The 21,038-nt window shown below is 34.6% G+C and overlaps 1 protein-coding gene across 1 annotated transcript; it reads left to right on the top strand.

Moving 5' to 3' along the window:
- The first annotated feature begins 2,446 nt into the window (after positions 1-2,446).
- On the top strand, positions 2,447-20,153 carry LOC149480364 (putative RNA helicase mov-10-B.1). The gene is made up of 20 exons (XM_089706746.1): positions 2,447-2,714; positions 2,864-2,986; positions 3,501-3,621; positions 5,365-5,527; positions 5,613-5,740; positions 6,094-6,200; positions 6,302-6,436; positions 6,597-6,693; positions 6,928-7,024; positions 8,394-8,499; positions 9,041-9,211; positions 9,819-9,966; positions 10,475-10,623; positions 11,748-11,882; positions 12,131-12,324; positions 15,438-15,586; positions 15,857-15,975; positions 16,541-16,652; positions 17,133-17,309; positions 17,855-20,153. The coding sequence occupies exons 1-20, from the start codon at positions 2,692-2,694 to the stop codon at positions 18,080-18,082; spliced, it is 2,682 nt and encodes an 893-aa protein (XP_089562872.1). The 5' UTR covers positions 2,447-2,691; the 3' UTR covers positions 18,083-20,153.
- Positions 20,154-21,038: the final 885 nt, after the last annotated feature.

The raw sequence follows: 21,038 nt of genomic DNA, 5'->3' as shown, positions 1-21,038 counted from the left end.
CTATTGCCTAGTTTCATGTAGGTATTCTTACTTTTACAAAACTACAGCGTTTTATTTCTGCAGACTGCAAGTAACTCCTTTTTTAGTAAACACTCTAGCTTAAAAAGGATTCACAAATACGCCGGAAAAAAGTTAGTGCGGAAAGTTAATTTTTAATTATTAATATCTCAAAAAATTGCTCCTTAAATGCTCCATCAGAATCAGTAATTGCTCCACTTCTATAATTATTATTATAGTAGAGCCATTTTATTAGGCAACATTTGACAGTTCAACAAAATTCAACAACGTAACCTAGTAACGACGACATAGAATAACATGATATTTCGTTTTGTTAGAACTGCACATTTGCTTAACTTTTTTCAATTACGATTACATATTTATAATAACAATGACCGATGCAACTAATTTTAAGATTTGATTTTACTGATAAACCATTCTAAACATAATAAACATTTTCTTATTTAAAGAACTGACGTCGCTACAATTTTGTGTCAATAAACCTTTTTTCTTTATAAATACCAGAGACGTTACTCTAAAAATCGAAATCTGACATCTAGAATCGAATGCATTGGTTACTTGGGAATAAAAATCATCATAAATTATTGACATGTGTTTCAAGTTCGATTGACAATTGTTTCAAGTACGTATCGATTAATTCGCTTTAATCGATGTTTTTAAGCAGGTTACCACCCTATGAAGATAAAATTGATAGACGTCAAATGTTGCCTATTAAATTGGCTCAACTATAAGTAGTTTAAGAACACTGACCAAATACCAATATATACAAAAAAAACTATAAGTAGGTATATGCATTTAAAAATAATTTTATAATAAATACAAGTAGTTAGTTAATATTTACAAATTTAACACCGCTGATTACGAACATAATAATTAAAACTTTAGAAACCTTTAAGAAACGCTCCCTCCAACTTCGAAGTTTCCCGCACTTTCTCCGTCTTAACTTTTTTACAGTCCGTATGTATCCGTATCCGTTTTTACATGTAAGACCGCAATTTTGAAATTCAATTTTTTTTTTGTTTCCAGAAAATAAGATATCATTAGTAAAATTTTATTTGAAGTAATGTTATGAAGAGGAAACATTAATTGTATTTAAAAATATATGTTTTTAATGTGTTCCTATAATAACATTAATATTGTATTTCTATGTATGTTTTTAATGTGATCCATAAAAGCAATACGCATTAACTGTCATATTTAAAAAAAATTGCCAGCTCAAAGTCCAATTTTTCCTGATCATAAAAAAACAAAGCTAAAGCTAGGTAAGCTTTATAGCCTAGTTATACAGAGCAAGTACCTAGTTACCAGAAAAGTAGGTAAAAGAAAATAAAAGCCACCAAAATTGCTTAATTGTTCTTCTTCTTCTTCTCTTAATTAATGGCTCCACCCAATAAAAAGGGACTTCGCCAATGTCCAGTATTCTTCTTCTTCTTCTTCTTCTTCTTTTTAGCAAATGGCAACTCCCGATCCCAGTGAGGACGGATTCTGCCAATGTCAAGTTTTGATCGGATGGTCAGTTTAAGTTAATGCTCATGTTAAGCATACTCTGTGCTAAGGAAAAATCACGATTGAGATGGTTCAGTTTTGTTTACTCATAGATAATGTCCAGTATTGTTTTCACTTGTGAGTTGTGACAGTTGACAATTGACATATTTTATCAATGACTTCTGCAATCAGTGTTGCCAACTTAGTGCTTTCGGCATTAGATCTAGTGCTTTTTTTAAAGTGAAACTTTTATTACATCGTCTCAAACTTTTTGGTCTGTGTAGCGCATGTCGCGTACGTATCGCGGCTGCCGAGTAGGTATACCTACTCGGCAGCCGACTGACACGCGACATGCGCTACACAAAGCAGTGTTCGGAACCGTTCGAACAGTTTCACTTTTACCGTGGTTTCATAAAACCACACAACATTTTTCATGTATTAGTGCTTAAAATTCAATTTTAGTGCCTAGTGTGTAATCTAGTGCTTCTTAAGAAGGTTAAAGAAACAACGAAATCGAATGGGTCTGTGCTTGCTTAATTCGTTATTTGTGGTTGTTATATATTCGGACGGGTCTAAAAGCAACAAATAAATCTTGCTTCAACTACGAAAATCCAAGAGAAGTTATACAAATCGTATCAAATTCAAGTCGTTGCAAGTCGATTTCAATGAAGAAAGTGATTATAAGATTATTTTTTCTTAATCTTTATTGAAAAGTTTCAAAATAATACAGTTAAAAATTTGGGGAAATTAAAGCCTGTGTTAGTTAAAAACTGTGTTACAGGCTTTAGAATCCCCTCACAATCATAATCATAAAAAGGGTTTTTCTTATTAAAGGATTTTTTAACGTTAAGCGCCCTTTTTGACTGAAAATACACAAACTTTTTTGCTGTTGGCCTTTTCGAAAATTGAGTTGGCAACACTGCTTGCAATGATTTATGATCTCCTTTGTTTTTTGCGTGGGACGGTGGGTTTTGCAGTTTTGCTTTTTGTCGGGGGTTTCCGGTACTTTTTAGACTTTATTGATCATTATTAACCCGTTTATTGATCAATGCAATGTTAAAAATCATAAAAGTTTAGATGTATTAATTTAAAAAAAGACTTCAGACCGTGATGGTGGTTTAGATAAACACATAAATAATTGTAAACAATCGGTGTATTTCATTTTCTAAAATTGTGCATACTTGAATAATGGAGGTAGCATCTTTACATGAGTAAGTAACTTCTTTTTTAATATAAACAATAACAAGCTCTTTGTTTCTTAATCAGAAACGATATAACTTTCAACTGAAAAGAAATATAAATAATTATATTAGAGCGATCAATCCCAAACTTATCAAACTGACAAGATGATATTTTACAGGAACTCGCACTGCCGTGTGTGTGGTGTGGTTGATGAGTACTATGACGAGTTTTCTGGTATTAACCACGAAGATACTCCAAAACATTTGTGTAATGTTATATTGCAAAACTATATAGTCAACAAGTAAGTAGTGTACCTATTGATAATATAATAGACATAGACATTTTAACATGAAGTGCATTTGAGTCATATTGATGAATTTGATAAACAGTTCTTAAGGTACTATCAATAAAGCTAACAGCAAAGAATAATCTAATAGCCTTGAACATTAAAAGTTTTATGTACAACTAGCTGTGCCCCGCGGTCTCACCCGCATTACTCCGCTCCTGTTGGTCTTAGCTTGATGATATATAGCCTATATCCTTCCTTGATAAATAGGCTATCTAACACCAAAACAATTTTTCAAATCAAACTAGTAGTTCCTAAGATTAGCATGTTCAAATAAACAAACAAACTCTTCGGCTTTACTTGTTAAACTTAAAGATGGTTTTGCTCATGATTTTTGGTAAAACTACTTGCACTCCTAATATTCTGTTAAGCTAACCTTTCTAAAGAGCAATAGACATTCTGAATTTGCAGCACTATTGTTTAATTTTTGCTATAAATGTATTTCATTAACAATTCTATTTTTTTTCAGATCATACTTCAGTAAGAATAAACACGGTGTGTCTATATTCGGCCATGCAGAGAGTTTACCGTTGAATGATGCTCCTGTTATGAAAATTGAAAACTGCGACAACCATAAAATGAGATTATATGTATGTATTCATATTATAATGTATGCTTGTTTTTATTTTTTATAGATTTTTATGCAATTTATGAACATTTTTATGATATTTGTTTTCTAATAAGCATTATCATGAATAACAAGGAACATAAATTAAAAAAAGAAAAACAAATAGATGCTTAATGTCCAGTTGTACGAACATCAATATATAAATAATTACATTTTTATTGTTTGTTCTTTTTCATCCTAACATGAATTTGGTTTTGATAAGGTCTATTAGCAGTGGCGTAGCGTGAGTATCGGCTGCCCGGGGCGGAAGACAATTTTGCCGCCCTCTTAATTAGGTATTTCAATTTAATGTATACTATACATTCTATACATTAATTCTAGAGAACTTTCCGGCAAGAAGAGTCATCATTATTTTATTATACAGGTTAGATTTTAAATAAAAAAGTTTATTTGTTTTATAATCACGTTTATTAATACAAAAATTCTTACTTCAACCATTGATATAACAGGTACATAGGTATTATTTAATCATGTCGATCGTCGAGGTGAACCCTAATTTTAAGTTTGAATTGAATATAAAACGAAAATCAATTTTTAACTAGAACTAGGATAATACTATTAAGTAATATTTATATCTTTATTGAAAAATAATATTAGTAGGTACTTGTTAGAGTTAAAAACAAAACTTCCGGCTTTAATTAAAAATTTATACGTCTACTTTTTTAATAGCAAAGTCTTATTGCACCATCAATGTCTACCTATACCATGACACACACCTCTTGTTCAATGATACAATAACATTGAACTACAATATTGATAATAAATGCAAATAATTTGGAAAATCCAAAAGTGCACGCCTCATAATTTTTTTTTAATAAATAAGTATTTATTAATTATTATTTTTGTTTATTTAATAACAATTAAACCACATCGAATCAGACCCTGAAAAATGAAAGGGTTCTATTCCTGAGCATACTCAAGCGTAAGAGAAAAAAAAAGACTCGATTAGTAAAGTATTTCGGTTGTTATCGTGTTAACAAGAAAAAGGATCCGCACATACAGACACACGGACGTCCAAGACAGAACTTTTTTAAACTGTTTTTTAACTAGTTTAAATAACAAAAATGACATCAAAAATATCATGAACGTTAAAAATAGTGTTTTTTCTTAATATGTGTGTGTATGTATTATCTTACAAGTGCAATGTATGATACATAAAGACATTTTAAGTTTGAAAAATCAGATGTTTTGCGCGAAGTGACAGTAGTACCCACCTCAACGCTTCGCTTATGAGGCGTGCAATATAGCAAAAAACCCATAGGAAATGAGATATTTACGAAGAAAGCGCATACAACCGATTTTTGTGACCTTAGACCTTGAAATTTAATAGTTGCTTACACCCTACAATATGTAGGTTTGGAGACAACTTTTAGGGTGTCAATATACAAGTATTTACAGACGTACAGCTGGGTATCTCGAATTCCGAGATTCTTACCTAATTTAACCTTAAATGACTGGGCCAAGTTGCGTTAAAAATATGAATTAATGGTTAAAATATTTACAAAATATATTTTATTATTTACTGTGAAATTTTGCCGCCCTCTAAAAAGTGCCGCCCGGGGCGGGCCGCCCCCCGCGCCCCCGCTACGCTACGCCACTGTCTATTAGTAATTTAGTAGTTTATTTATGTATACTATGTAAATATTTTATTTGAATCGTCAACACTCAAAATTTAATTTTCTACTGATTGTTCCTACATTTTCAGGTGAAACCAACTCAAACTGTGAACTTTACTTTTGATATCATCAATGAAATGAAAAGCGAAGATTTACTTATTATTGGCGTTCAACTGGCCCATCCTCAGCCCCAGTTTCAAACTGTTCAAAATCCATTCATCTTTGGTCAAGAACCCAAAGTTATTACCAAGAGTATGTTAATTAAAAACTATTTATAAAGCATTGATATTTCAAATAAAAACAAAATTATCATTAATAATTATTAATCTGGTTTTAGAATCGGAAATAAAGGGCTCAATCGTCATTCAATTCCAAGCCATGGATATTGGTCACTATGAAATGCCAATCATGTTCACACTGTTTCGTCGGTGTGATGAAAAGAATTTAATTTTCGTCCGGGAAATGGTAAGTAAATTTAATTAAGTAAGTAAATTCTTTGCTTAAGAAATAATGCACAGCGAATGTAGTCTGCATGATGCGAAATCAATATCCTATACTGCATATTAAAAATTAAAGTTATTTCAAAATGCAGGTGGTCTCTTAATAAACTTATTATCAACATATTTGAAAACGAAATAAAAAAGGAAATAGTTGAGGATAATCCAAATGTTAATGGAGAATGTTACTGGGAATACAAAAACATTTTTTTCAGTTTAAAAAAAAAATGGTCTCCGCTAAAAAATGGTGATGGTGCTTCTTTTGCTATAAAATAAGTTTTTGAATAAATATTATAATATTTATTGTTTTATAATTTACAGGTTGTGTCAGTACAAGAAAGTCAAGATGCAACCACAAACATAAAATATCCATACACAAACAAGTATTGGGAGAAATCTTTGGTTTGCGTTAGTTCAACAACTCAACCGTATGTATGCTTTACTATTCGTTCATATGAATATGTGTTGGTAGATGTAAATAATTACTTTTACATAAAAATACAAAAAACAATACTCTCAATTTTAACAGGCAACAATGGAACTTTAAAATCCCCAAGTTGTTGAAGATAGTCTTGCCTTTGGGTCTCGAAGAAAGCGCATTAGAAGAGTTACATGAGCGACCTGAGATGATGAAACAGCTGCGAATAGTACTTCAGAAAACCAGGTGAAGCACTTAGAGTAATGGCAACATCTTCTATGGTTAAATGTGACGAGTTAATATGTATTCTCGTCTAAATAGACAGCCCTTTTTAAAATTCCCTCTATTAAAAATAACTTACAGTTCCATCCCTTTTTATAATCAAGAATGAAAATTATTTCATTAGGCAAATTTTGGAGGAGGGATACACTAAGAAGAACTACATAGCATTTTTTCATCACCTACTCTGGTGGGAGGAAATTGTCGCCAGGATTAATTTGAAGGTAAGAGGAATATTATTTTAAATATCTGTTTAATTTAATTTTGAAGTGAAACTTGCTTAGGCGTATTAAAAGTAGAATTTCAAGGGCGCGTCATGGCAATACCGTCACGTCATGGAGTAAGGCAATGATTTTGGTATCTTTAAATCTTGCCAAAGAAGTTTCACTTCTGACACGTGTGCTCGGCACTAACGCTCTTTTTTTACTTTTGTAAATTCTTGATTATATTATTAACAGAAATACAACATGTCCGAAGTTAAGATAGACCAAAGAAATGAATACTACTTATTGGAAGTTCCCGGTTTGGCAGAGAAGCGACCATCGTTGTTACGAGGTAATTTAGAGAATTTTTCTTTAAATTAATTATTTATTTAAACATATGTAATTTCTTTTATTTGGTTTGACTACAGTTGTTACTAATAGGCTATAGGCATAAACTCCACAAATAGAAAATGTTGACGAAGTATGTGTTTCAGTTACTTGTTACTATTATCGAACCTCTGTTTTCAAAATTGATTACTTTAGTTACTTTTAAATAATTTCAAAAGGGGCCTAGGACTCAGTAGCTTGGGTTAAAGTCCTTGATAAGTAATTTAAATACCTAGTTGTTTATCTGAAATATTTTTTGTGCATATAATTAGTTAAAGATAATGAGACTAATGGCAGTAAACAATAAAACATTAGTGAAGTTAAAAAATAAATAAATAAATATTTATCAATACGGTAACAAATTATCATTAGCTATCAGGTTTTCATCAGAAAATGTAATCTTTTGTTGCATTTAATATCTGACAAAGACGATCTTAATCTAGTTAATTATGTACAATCCTTAAAATAAAGTAAATTTTTATATTGTGCGGAATGTCTGATTTGAATTATAATTATAGACCATAAACTATACAAATACATGTATATTCAATATTGTATACATGTTGTGGCCATATCGTAGATTTGCTCATTTCATGAAATGGCCAACATAGTTTGATCAGATCGTTAAATCGTCAACTTTTCACGATTTGGTCATCGACATTTGGCCAGATCGTATAAAATATCTTAGAGAGTCCATAAAACATTAAAAAATTCAGGATATTTTAAGAACTTGTTTATTGTCATTTAAGTTAGTGCCGCGGTAGCGCCGGCGAATACCAGAAGCGAATGTTTTTTTTCAATAGAAAACAGTTAGGTTAGGTAAGACTTTAATAAACAACGCACGAGCCGAGCGAGCAAAGCGAGCGTGCCGCGGTAGCGGCCGGCGAGTGCCAGAAGCGAATCGCTTTTTAAAAAGAAACAAAAATGGTCACATTTCGTGAAATGGCCATCCACGTTTGAAATGTGGATGACCAAATCGTGAAACGTTGACGATTTAACGATCTGGCCAAACTAAATTGGACATTTCATGAAATGAGCGACGATATGGCCACGACATACACACAAAAATATTAATTATAAATAAATTCAAAACAATTTTTTTATACACTATCGTCATTAATTTATTCCTATAACTAAAATTGCAATCTAGAATGAATTTTTAATCGACATTTTTAATGTTCGCTCAACAAGTGAATGTATAAAATAAATGGATGAAAAGTATCCAAAAGTACCAAATTCCATAGAATTATTGCGAAAGAGCACATACTTACAAACTCGCGTTTATAATATTATGTATTAGTAGGATAGGTAAGTTCATTAGAGTCCATTTTCAGGAGACCGCGTTTTCATACGGCCGCGTCACGCAGCTTCATACGTGTTCGAAAGTACCATAAAAGAGATTGAGGATAGCACAGTTTTATTGACTGGCTTGGATGAACGGTAATTATATATGCTTTTAGATTAAAAAAAAAAAAAAAACAATTGTTGGCAGTCATTATTTGTGTATTTATTAAGTTTTATGGAAGATTAACAGGATTACTATACTAAGAGACAGAAAGAAAACTCGCTTCAATATAAAGTTAATGTAAGAGCCCAATATACAGATACAACCAGATTGGTTGTATCTGGCTACTGGTTGTATCTATATTTTGTAGTAATAATGTCATTACTGTTTTCTTGATGAATTTTCTATATGATTCCGTTTTAATTTCCCCTTTCCCTTTCACTTTCCCTTTTTCTTAATATTTATTTATTCATATCATTTTTTTTATATTTTACTGTACTCCGCTCCTGTTGGTCTTTGTGTGACGATATATAGCCTATAAGCCTTCCTCGATAAATGGGCTATCTAACAACGAAAGAATTTTTCAAATCGGACCAGTAGTTCCCGAGATTAGCGCGTTGAAACAAACAAACAAACAAACAAACTCTTCAGCTTTATAAGTATAGAAGAAGATTGTTATTTAATCTCTGGCCACAGGTTCAAGCAATACTACGATCCAGGACTAACATACGATATTAGGTTCATAATGTCTCGCATCCCCATGGAGCGGATGCACGACGCGGTGAACAAGTTGTTCGAGAGCAAGCAGGAAAGGCGCGTGTTCCCGGAGCCTGTGAGGAAGAAGATCCCAGCGAAGCCTATCAACCAGTATGTATAACATAATATGACACAGTGGGGTTTTGGTCGGTAGGAATCAGACATTACCCACGGCCCCTTCCCCGGAGGCTGTGGGTATCTATGCAAGATTTCCCCATTTAAAAAAAAAGGTAGTTTATCCCATCGTTTAGGACTTTAATCTTTATAGGATCACTTTGTTGTCCATCTGACGGTCTGTCTGTCTGACAAGACCCTTTTTCTCGCGAGGAACGCGTGAAGGTATCGAGCTGAAATTTTAATTGATAACTATGGTCTACGGTCCCTTGAAGCTGTCAAACTTATAAGCCAACGATTTCAAAAGATTTAGCTGCTTATGTTGCAAATTTTCGTTATTCGCAAGGGAATCAAAACCTACAGGGTAGTCCCGTGCCACACAGAATCTTAAAATTTGGTAGGAAGCAACGTCTTATAACACAGATTTTTTTATCCTCAGTTGCACACAAGCTTAATTAAATCGCTAAATTTATACTATGTAACATTTTTTAATACCGTACTATAATTATTGTAAGTTTTACCCCAGTAAAACATCTCATTCCCAGGGGAATTTCCTTTGATTACACGGGCGGAGAGCTAGATTTAACACAAATTCCACTTACAGATTCTTCAACCCGCTGATCCAAGGTAACGCGGAACAGCGCTCGGCCGTAGAACACATGGTTTCGGGCACTTCGGGCTTGGCCCCATACATCGTGTTCGGCCCGCCGGGGACTGGCAAGACTATGACGATCGTTGAGGCTATTTTACAGGTGATGTTTTGAGAAACAATTTATCAATAATTACAAATATGCAAAACAGACAATATTTTTTTTTTTGTTTTTGAGGGTAGTTTTTGATTTTGTGTGTAATGTAATGTAATTTTTTGTAATGTACTGTAATTTGTAAATACTTGTTACTTATACTCAATCTGTTGGTCATAAATAATTTACTAATGATCAATGATATTATAAGTAAAAAGGTGTTACCTACCAACACAAATATCGATCGTCAAAAACGTCACACTAACGCAGACACGATTAGATGTCAAAGTGAGGTAGCACAATTCAAATATCGTGTGCGAAAAAGAGGTAACTGAAATAAAATGTGGCTAGTCAGCCACATTTCGACCTTTTTACCTACAATATGATTGCTAAGAATGTAATATATTTCACCCGTGTAAATAAACATCCAATTTCACCTATTTTAACAATTTGCTAGTTACCTTTAGTGTGTGTATAATTTTCATTACTAGTAACTTAACAAAAATATAACACGCAGATAGTGGTTCGTAACACCAAAAACCGCGTGTTGGTGTGCACCGACTCCAACATGGCGGCCGATCACGTCGCTTTGATGCTTCTCCAGTTTCATAAAAAACTCAACATTAATAACTTCCTGTTTCGTGCCAACTCACAGTCCCGCGAATGGTATGCTGTTTGTTTCACTTGAAAAGTATGTCCTTACTAGAAGTAAGGTTCGCGACGCGTAAGCTGAACTTTGCATGTGTGAGTGACCGCCAAAAGTAGAGCCAGAAACCGTTGACACACCGTAAAAGGGCTGATAGACGTACGAGTAAGTACGCGAACTTGTGGCTCGACGACCTTTTTCGATCGTGTATCACCCCAAGTACGCGTACTTAAAAGCCGTCGAGTAAGTTCGTTGACGATCAAACATGTTTGAAATTTTACTCGTAACCCGCCTTCACTCGCACGTCTGTCACCGCCGCGAGCCGCGAGCCTAGCCTGTCTAGCTATAATAGGTGTTATTAAGTGCAAAAGTTAATCATATAACGGCGCAGGCATCCTCAAACAATTATGCAAGTCTTCCTTCTCTTCACGTATTAGCTATTTCACCAAATTTACGTGAGATAAACGCTCTTTTTTGAAAGTCAGTTTTTCACCCACTTTTTCCGATTTCGTCTTCTGCTTTTAGTTTTATGGATATAATATAATATTATAATTCCCGAATAACACAAAATTCCCTCTGTTGATGACAAAGTGACGTCCGATATCGGTGACACGTGACAAGCTACTGACCAAGCTCTACGTGTGTCACCGACGTCGAGCCGAGTAAGTACGCGAACTTCAAAACCGAATTTTCAAGTTCCTACGTCTATCAGCCCTTTTAAAAACTGTATAAAGTATAAGTCAATCAGCTGTCACCTTATCTACACTATTTATGTACGCTCGCACAAAATCAAAGTTCACCTTATGCCTCACTCATTCTAATTTTATATTCTAATACAATCTACTTACTTAGATTTTGCTATAGATTCACGTTATGTTAATAATGTATACTAGTTTTTGGACTTAAATTTTTTTCTGACTGCTATGACCCGGCCTAGCCTGCTTTGACACACCCTGTATATTATGGAAGTTTGTACGAGTATTCACAACTACCCTCTAAATAATGTAAAACACAATGTACATAGTTTAATAAACTGTTTTAAGAGTTTTGAAGAGAAGATTGCCGATTTTGGCATCTTTCAATCTTGCCAAAGAAGTTTCACTTCTGACACGTGTGCTCTTTTTTAATTAATTCGTTGAACCAGGACGACGATGCCTCCAGAGCTGGCGCCGGTGTCGAACGGCACGAGCTACGAGTCGTTCTACCCGGTGAGCAACGTGCACGTCGCGCAGTACCGCGTGCTCGTCACCACGCTGCTGCACGCCGCTAAATACGCTTCGTAAGTGACCCTGCATATGTATATGTATACGTGTAGTTTTGTGTGTGCGCACACATGTCACATGAACTGGTGCATGCAGCGTTTTATGTGTGTAAACATAAATAATTTTTATTTTATTTATTTTTTGTTATAAGAAAAAACTTACAGCGTCTCGTGAAATGGTTGCTCACAAAAAATTTTCTTGAGAATCGGTTATTAAAATGGTACAAAAAATGTCCGAACTAATATAACTTTTACGGGTGCGTCAGAAGGCGCAGCCAGGCGGTGCACCGGCTGCAGGTGACGCACGTGTTCGTGGACGAAGCGGCGCAGGCTATGGAGCCGACGGTGCTGGTGCCGGTGACGGGGCTGCTGGCGCCCGCCGGCCGCCTCGTGCTGGCCGGCGACCCGCGCCAGCTGGGGCCCGTGTGCATCTCGCGCGACGCCCGGGAGCGCGGCCTGGGTGCGTACTGCGGGGCCATAGGGGTATACCTATATTAAGAAGAGCTGGAACGTCAACACATTTACACATTGCACATGTTAGGCCGGGAGATACTGACAAAAAATTTCGGGTCATTTGTAACAGGATTGTAAGATTTTATTCGTAGTTACACCGGAAAAGTATGGCATGACACTACCGACTACATCTTTTTTATGGGCTATCGGTAAATTCTAAAATTTTTGTGTTACAAATCGTTTGACTTTCGCTATTTATCCGACGAGTTCGACTAACGAGCACGCGACTAGTCCGCCGGTACCAGCGTTCTGACCATCATTTTTCTTTTTGTCATTGCGTAATAAGATCCCTGTAGAACCGCCATTCTGTTACAAATGACCCGAAATTTTGTGTCAGTATCTCCCGGCCTATGTGTAGCTTTTATTTTGCAATTGTTTATAAATACAGGGTGATATTGTAATTGGTGTAGTACAAATATCTAAAAATCTATGAAGAATTTTGTGATACAGTAAATGGAAGAATTATAGACTATTTTACAGTATTTAATAAAATCATTTAATTTGTTGTTCATTTTCATTAAAAATGTCAATTTTTCTTACCAATGTGGAAATTTGGATGATAAGGATCTTGTTAGAAAAATATAGACTAAAATCGGCATTTTTTTTCAAAAATCAAATTACCAATTAGTAATCAGAGTTATCACCATTTACATTAATTTACAAACGATATCGGTTGTTCTTACTTAAAATTATTGAATACCAATGTCTTATTGCGGTACATGTGTTCTTTGGAAGTGTTCGTAAAGTTGTTGATTTTGCGGAAAATCTTTTAGAGCGCTTAGTTGTGACATATCCTAAGCATATTCAATAGAATTAAAAGACGAGCGAATATGCAAGCCATTCTAAAACTTGAATATTTTGGTCTCGAAGAGCGGCCGTTCCCTGTCATGTCGTATGCGAAGGGACATTATCATTCATGAGTAAGAATTTCTGGTCCATTTTTACTTTGTATGAGACAATACTTTTTAATTTACTACTTTAATTTACTACCTCCTCGTGTCTTTATACTAGGGTGGATGTACCACTAGTTGACCATTTAAGCGGTTATATCTTTAGCTATATATAAAAAACGGGTTATTTGTTTTACGTTCAATGTTATTTTTGGGACACAGATAATTGAATACTCACTGTAACTATTGTTCTTAATATCAATTTGATAACCTTCAAAGGTTTTATGAAAACTACTCTGAAAGTTATTTCTGCTAAAAACACCATTACTTGACCACTGATCACCAATATCTGACCATCATTACTCTAAAAGTTGACCATTTTCAAAATGGACACAATGTCCTTCTTCGAACATTAGTTTTGTTTAATAAATAAATATATTATTTAATAAATAAAGATAGGTTGATGAAATCAAACCACTTGGTCACGGAAATCAAGTGGACAACTCAAGGTTAATAATATTCTCGGCCCCGAAACCTGACCAACTAAGTTCGGTATAAAAATCTTACGGTGGTCAGCTTTTGGAAATATGCAACATAAAGCTATGACTTAACTACGGCTTATATGGTTTGTTAAATTAGGTAGGTATAAGCACAAACCAAAGCAAGTCTTTCTTAGCAAAATATAAAGAACCAAGAGCTGACCATACTGGTCAACAATAGGCGAAAAATTGTTTTCGTTGCTCCAAAAGATAACCAGGCCGCTAAAAATCATGAAAAACTGTTCATGCCAAAAATGAATCCGAAAGTCTATAACAGAATGGTTCAACATTATGCCTATAACAAGACATATAAAGAGTAATCGATTGCATTCAAGATAAATTAAGATTTCCCAATCAACTCCCGATAAAAAACTCTTAGTAAAAAATGTGATTACTTACGGGGCACCTACTTAATTACATCTTCGTGTTGAAAAAATGTCAATATTTCTGACCAATGGCAGCAAGGTTTGTTTTTATTTTATAGAATATGATGTTGCTTTATAGAAAAAACAATAAACTATCATCTGGGGCTGCCGTATTTTCTTAATTGGCGCGTATATTTGAATTTCGGTCATGTATTGGCGCTTGGTCAGCTAGTGGTACATTGACCCTACCTTTGTAACCAACAAACGCGCTGGGTTCATGCGCCAAAGAGGACTCCTGATCCGGACCCACATTATGATATTCCCGTGATGATATAGACGTACCTCCTGAGGATGCCACAGATGGCTAACTATCCCAAGCGTTTCTCCGGCTCGTGTTCTTCGTGGATCCGGATGAAAACCTAACCGGAATCATTGGTGTGTTCAGTGTTGGGAGTGAGCGTACACGTGTTATTTGTATTGTTTTTATGATTGTATTGTTGTATGTTTTATTTTACCTGAAATTTAATTATTATTTGATAATTGAATACTTTTATCCAATTGATTATTATTAGAATAAATAATTAAGTTCATCAATTGATTTACATACTTTTAAATTATAATTTTACATGTAAATTATGAGATCTTTCATAATTATATTTGCATATAGTTATTTATCTACAACGCACCATTTTACAATTCAAGTCTAAAATGAAACTAGAGTCGCATTTATTTTTGAACATACTGTAAGTGAAATTGTATAAGTGTGAGTACTGTGAACATGCCAGCTTTCCCTAATTGACCTATACATAGGGCGTGTACACCCCGCGTACTGCAGGCACTACTCACGTTCGGGGCGTGCGCAGCGCGTACTGCGTGCACGGCGCGATCTACGTGCGCTGGATGCGTGCATGGCGCGTACTGCGTGAACTGGATGCGTGCAGCGCTCTTACTGCATAAACTGCACGCGTTAAGGCCACGTACACGTGTGGGGTGCGTCACCGAGTGATGCTTGGCGCCGTCGTTTGATCTTGATAATTCAGATCTCGCATGAGCACAATAACCATGGCTAAAGCTCGTTATATATTTTGATCATGGAAAACAAATTTCATGATAGATTTTATACAACTTCTTCATTTCTATATAACTACAATAGATTGTGCTATATAAATATAGCAACAATCAATATTGAATATATTTCATACATACAACACTTTTTCTTTTACTCTTCTAATGTATAATAATATTAATATCACTTATGCATTACAGGTCAATCACTACTGGAGCGTTTAAAAGAGACGTACACAAACATGTACTCCTCAGACCCGGACTACATCACGATGCTGGTCAACAACTTCCGCTCAGATCCCGACATATTGGCCATTCCCAATGAACTTTTCTATGAAAATAATTTGAAGGTATGTTTACTTTTTACAATATGTGGATAGAACTTAATAATTTCAAATATAAAAAAATATCGAAAATACCGATATAAAAAAAATATCCGTAACCGTAACTGAATCCGAAATAAAAGGTTCCGAAAATGAGTTCATTGTAAATTCTAAAAATTTTATACTTAGCATTGAATAAAACGAACAAATTTAAATTCACTACCATTATCAGTTTCAATATGTTTAATAAGTTATCATCTTTTAAAAAATGTATTATACCTATATTTTATTTTTCAGCCCTTAGCTCCATTAGACCCGTTAACTAAGGTCAGCATCCTGGGCCTACCGGGAGGTGACAAAGCTACCATCTTCCACGCGGTGCACTCCCGTGAACAAAGAATGGGGAATGCACCCAGGTAAGATACAATTTCAAGTTATTTTAAATTTTAATGTACGCGTCTTTTGGTTGTAGATACGTATTTGAAAAAACTGGTATAGTAGACAACTAGACATATTCGAGGGATATAATTTGTTACGTTTGTTAAATAAATGCATTAATTCACTATAGCAACATCCTTAGTATTCCTTATTTGCTTTTATATTAAACATTAATAAACTCTTAGAAATTAAATATTTTAACGGATTTTAAACGCGATTTCCTTGCAAAGTATGTGAAACGTCAGGATAATAATATAATGAATAAATCCGTTAAAATCTTTAATAATCAAACGCAAGAAAATACTATTAATAAACTCAATACTCATCATCTTTTTACATGATTTTCAATTATTTTTCACATAAGTGTCGCTGAAAATCAGCTCTGGAATGAAGGCCTATGCTTTTCATTGTAAAATGCTGAGCGGCAATCCTTTTAGCATGTAGATTGTTATTAAGTAGATTGTAAGTACATAAATTGTTAATTTTAATATTGCCTACCTGCTAATAAAGAGTTTATTATTTTTTTATTTTATTTGACTATAGTTACTTCAACGAAAAAGAAATTGAAATGGTGAAGAGATACACAAAAGCTCTTATGGAATCTCACAACGTGTTACCGAAAGATATTGGAATTATCGCACCATATATCCGACAGGTACATGATTTTATGCTCACTATTATAAAAAAAATCTATTCATTTATCGGCCTCTTTGTTCGTTCGTGAAATAATTTTAATAAAGATTTGGCACAAAGCTAACAATACTACTTGGATAAGATAGGCTTTCTTTGATTGCCAAAATACCCGTAAAAGCTAAATCGATGTTGCGAGCATCGATTTAGCTTTCGAAAAAGCCTAGCAAAGCACATGCATGATAAACGAAAGACAAAAGCTGCGTATGGAAATCTAATGATAATAAAAATATACGACAAAAAAAACGCATCAGTTTTTTTTTTGTGTACAAACCTATTTTTTTAACTTCACCTGTTTGTATGTAAGTTACATAATGTAACTGACTTCTTTAGTCTGGATTGGGACCCATTTAAAATGCGGACAGATTAACAGATTTATTCGAAATTTTATACTTATCAAGAACGGATAACAATTAAATAATTTTTTACTTTTGTTATTAACCAGGTGTACAAAATAAAGAATTGGCTGAAGAGCGTGGACGTGTCCGGCATAGAGGTGGGCACGGTGGAGTCGTTCCAGGGCAAGGAGAAGCGCGTGATACTCGTGTCGACGGTGCGCGCCAACTGCCGCCTGCTCGAGTACGACGCGCGGTATGGACTCGGCTTCTTGGTGGACGATAAGGTACAGATAAAATATATTTTTGGTTTTTTTTCTGCGGCCAGTGTAATTTTTGTTTTTTTTTCTGCTGTCAGTGTTATTTTTTTTTCGGCCAGTGTTTGATGTAGAATGGAAGTTTATATAGAAATCAATTTTTTTTAATACGTTCCAAATATGAAGTGTGAAATGGAGTGTAGCGAATGTGGTGGGCTAAGAAAGTTGGAATTATAATTATTAAAAACGCATAATTCTTAGTAGTTACGTAATGAAAATCTTGTCAAAAAAATAGGTTTGCGTGTGAGTTGCGCACGTTTTATGCGTGTGTGAGAGAGATTGTTTCAGTTGGACGTTATGAAAAAGACTAATAAAGTAGAAAATTTACTGGACCAGGAGGATAATAATTGCTTCGTACTATGAACTTCGAAAATAATTACGAAAATTATGCGTTAAGAAATTAAATAATGCCAGAATTTCTCAACTACGACTGCATTGCATTAACGATTCATCAGTACTGTTCCAAAATATTTTTGTTTCAAAATTATATAATTAACAATTCTTTTGTGTTATAGCGGTACAATGTGACACTGACGCGGGCGAAAGCAAAATTAATAATCATCGGGAACCCGACGTGCCTTGTCAGGGATTTCAAATGGAGGAAATATATGGACTTCTGTAAGGAGAAGCAATGCTACTTCGGCCATGAGACTCAACAGGTGGAGCGTTCAAGCGCATTGCTTGTAGAAGTTGCTAGAACACGCTTCGATCGATGCCGCCTCACACAAGCGCTCAAAAATTAATATATTTTTTTATTTTTTATAAAACCATATACATTTTCATGTTGATTTTTATAATATTTGATAAGCTCTGAGCTAATGTTCGACCATTTTTTGATACCCAAAGATTTTATTACATGCTAAGTTTAAAATTATGTACTACTAAAATATATATTTTTGTTAAATATGTTTACTTACTGTATTTACCCATTGATCTCTGATTTATTTTTTGAATGTGTATTTCCCTACTACGACTACTATGTAATCATCTCATATTTTCATATTATACTAATATTCTCTATACTATACTTCTATTTTTGTATGTACTTATCTCGTTCTTTATTTCTTTGTTATAAATTTTATATTATGCATTAAAAATAAATCATAGTGCAATGGTGATTCAATCGATTTTCTAGCATTTACTATTTTTGTGATAAATTGAACGGATCGTATTAGCGAAGGTTAATAAAATATTATGTTTTGCATACTTTTGAATCTGTTTTTGGTAGTACGAGATCGGAATAAAGATCGACCTTCACCCATCTGCCATCAATATATTATGCCTGTGTTTCTTGCCTATCAAAAAGTGCTCATGGCTATTTTTTATTTTATTAATGGATTTTCTTTCATTACTTTTTTCTTAACCAAATCAAAAATTGATTTCAGCTGATAGTTTTTAACACATAGAATATGCCAAGGTAGACTTGCCTACTCATTTTTGTGTATGGTTATGAATACAGGTGTAAACAGGTAAATAATATAGGTGACTACATCGATCTACTAATTGAAATGGATATAAAAGGTTAAGTTAGGTAATTTTATTACAAAATCATCATCATACATAGACATGCTTGCAAAAAATCGTACTTAAGGGCGGCCGTACATGGACCGCTTCAAGCAGTTGCGACCGACGGCTCGAAGCCGCGACCGCGCGGTGAACTATGGACATTCATTCACTCCCGTACACATGACTGCTCGAGCAGTCGCGACCGCTTCAAGCCGTCAACTGCATGACGAAATTCCACCGTGCCGTCGACCGCTCGCGAGCGGTCGTGAGGCATACACCGACTGCTCGAGCCGTTGACTGCGCTAGAGCTCTCGACAGCTCCCTCCCCCCTGAGAATCAATGACTCGACTTCGTCAGATAATCAACTGATCGAGCGGTTAGTAGCGACGGCTCGAGCAGTCAACAACCGACTGCTCGAGCAGTTGACGCCAACCGCCCGAGCAGTCCGTGTACGTCGCTCAGCCGTTAACTGCTCGAGCTGCCCGTGTACGGCCGCTCTAAAGTACGTATTAATTTAAAAAAAATGCCATGAGCACTTTTTGATAGGCAAGATATCATAGGCATATTTGTTCATAAATAAATTATATTTGATGAAAAAAATATATCTCATCTGGTTGTCAGATCGGTGAAGGTCGTTACTCGTTCCCTCATCGTCTCTTAGACCATTAAGCATTAAATATTTTTAATAGATCTTTTACACTTTTACATCAATATTTTTTAATTGAAACGATTTTGAGGTGATATTTTTACATCATTATATAAATGATAATTCCATATTCTGATGATAGGTACTATTCTACTACCTTGCTACAGTTAACTTGTTTTCATATTGTTCGAATTATTTATCCTTGACTTTGGTTAACATTAGCAGGGTAGTTTTATGGTACATACTAATAAGTTTCGTATACATTTCTCTTCTTAATTCCTTTTGATATTTATGTAACAAACGCATCTTTCTAATACTTTTAAGTTTTTAAACTAATACAATCTTTAATCATCCAAAATAATAATATTTACATTCTAGATTTTTTAGATTTTTCTAAACATATTTCAGTTTGTTATTTTGTGTGTGAAGATTGTGTAAGTGACATTTTGAATGTTGTTATATTAATAGATTTACATGATAATTAAATGAAAGAAGAAATGTGATAAGTAATTATTAAGTGATATAGATTTACTATAAGATACTGTGACAATTTGATTTTTTAATCCAATTAATCACTTATATAAGTACCTATTTTAATATGTAATTTAAGCATTAGTTTAATTATTGATTGGATTATAAAAATCATATTATCACAATAGGATAGATTACTGTAATTAGTTTTACGGTTAAAAAACGATTGATGTCAATTCAATAAATGAATAAAAATAATACTTAATACTGTTGTTTAATTCCTGGTTTATTGTGAGTTGAAGAATCTATCCTATTATAATTATATATCTATCTAATAGTATACTAATATTATAATATAATAGTAATAATGTAACGGTTTAAACACGCTAACCTCGGTAACTACTACCCCAATTTTAATAATTATATCACCGCTGGATCATGGATGTGTATGTTCCCTATGAAAACTTTTGTTCTTATGCTAGGCGTCCATTAGAGGCGGATCGGGCCGGGCCGCATCGCAACGGGCCGTCTCTAATGGACGCGCTGTTTGCTCCTGCGTCCATCTGTATGGGGCGCGGCGGACCGCCTAGGCGGATTTTATCTAACAGACGCTCGCCGCTTACATCCGCCTGCCTGCGTCCACTAGACGGGTCGGGGCGGGCCGGGCCGCAGCGCACCGCCGGCAGAAATCCGCCTGCGAAGCGATATCCGCCAATGCGTTGCGGCCCGCCCCGACCCGATCCGTCGCTAATGGACGATGTTTCATACAAAACATATTTTTGCGTTGCGATGCGGCCCGGCCCGATCCGCCTAGTGGACGCCAGCCATTACACGTATATGTATTGATATACCCAAGAAGCTTATATCTAATACACTGCAGATTTCAGTATGAACATTAACTTGTGACAGGAAAATATGACCTCGAGTGCCAAGACTTGCCAAGTTAGGTGTGAAAGGGATAAAAAACATACAGGCGTCATTCAACTCCAGTGTATCAGAATTCAGATATAAGCTTCTTGGATATACCATTCAACGTCATATTTTCTTGTTACAAGTTAATGTTCATACTGAAATCT

Source organism: Colias philodice, chromosome 18, assembly GCF_061535455.1.
Source record: "Colias philodice isolate Cphi_HAF_F1 chromosome 18, ilColPhil1 Martin Lab GWU primary, whole genome shotgun sequence".
NCBI classification, from domain to species: domain Eukaryota; kingdom Metazoa; phylum Arthropoda; class Insecta; order Lepidoptera; family Pieridae; genus Colias; species Colias philodice.
This window is presented reverse-complemented; position numbering and strand designations above follow the sequence as displayed.

What these genes read in the sequence shown, in the direction of transcription:
- LOC149480364 (XM_089706746.1), top strand. Translation starts at nt 2,692, where the DNA reads ATGGAGGTAGCATCTTTACATGA. An exon ending in ACCATAAAATGAGATTATAT is followed by an intron (nt 3,622 to 5,364) that starts GTATGTATTCAT and finishes CTACATTTTCAG; the next exon opens with GTGAAACCAACTCAAACTGT. An exon ending in CACGCCGCTAAATACGCTTC is followed by an intron (nt 11,883 to 12,130) that starts GTAAGTGACCCT and finishes CGGGTGCGTCAG; the next exon opens with AAGGCGCAGCCAGGCGGTGC.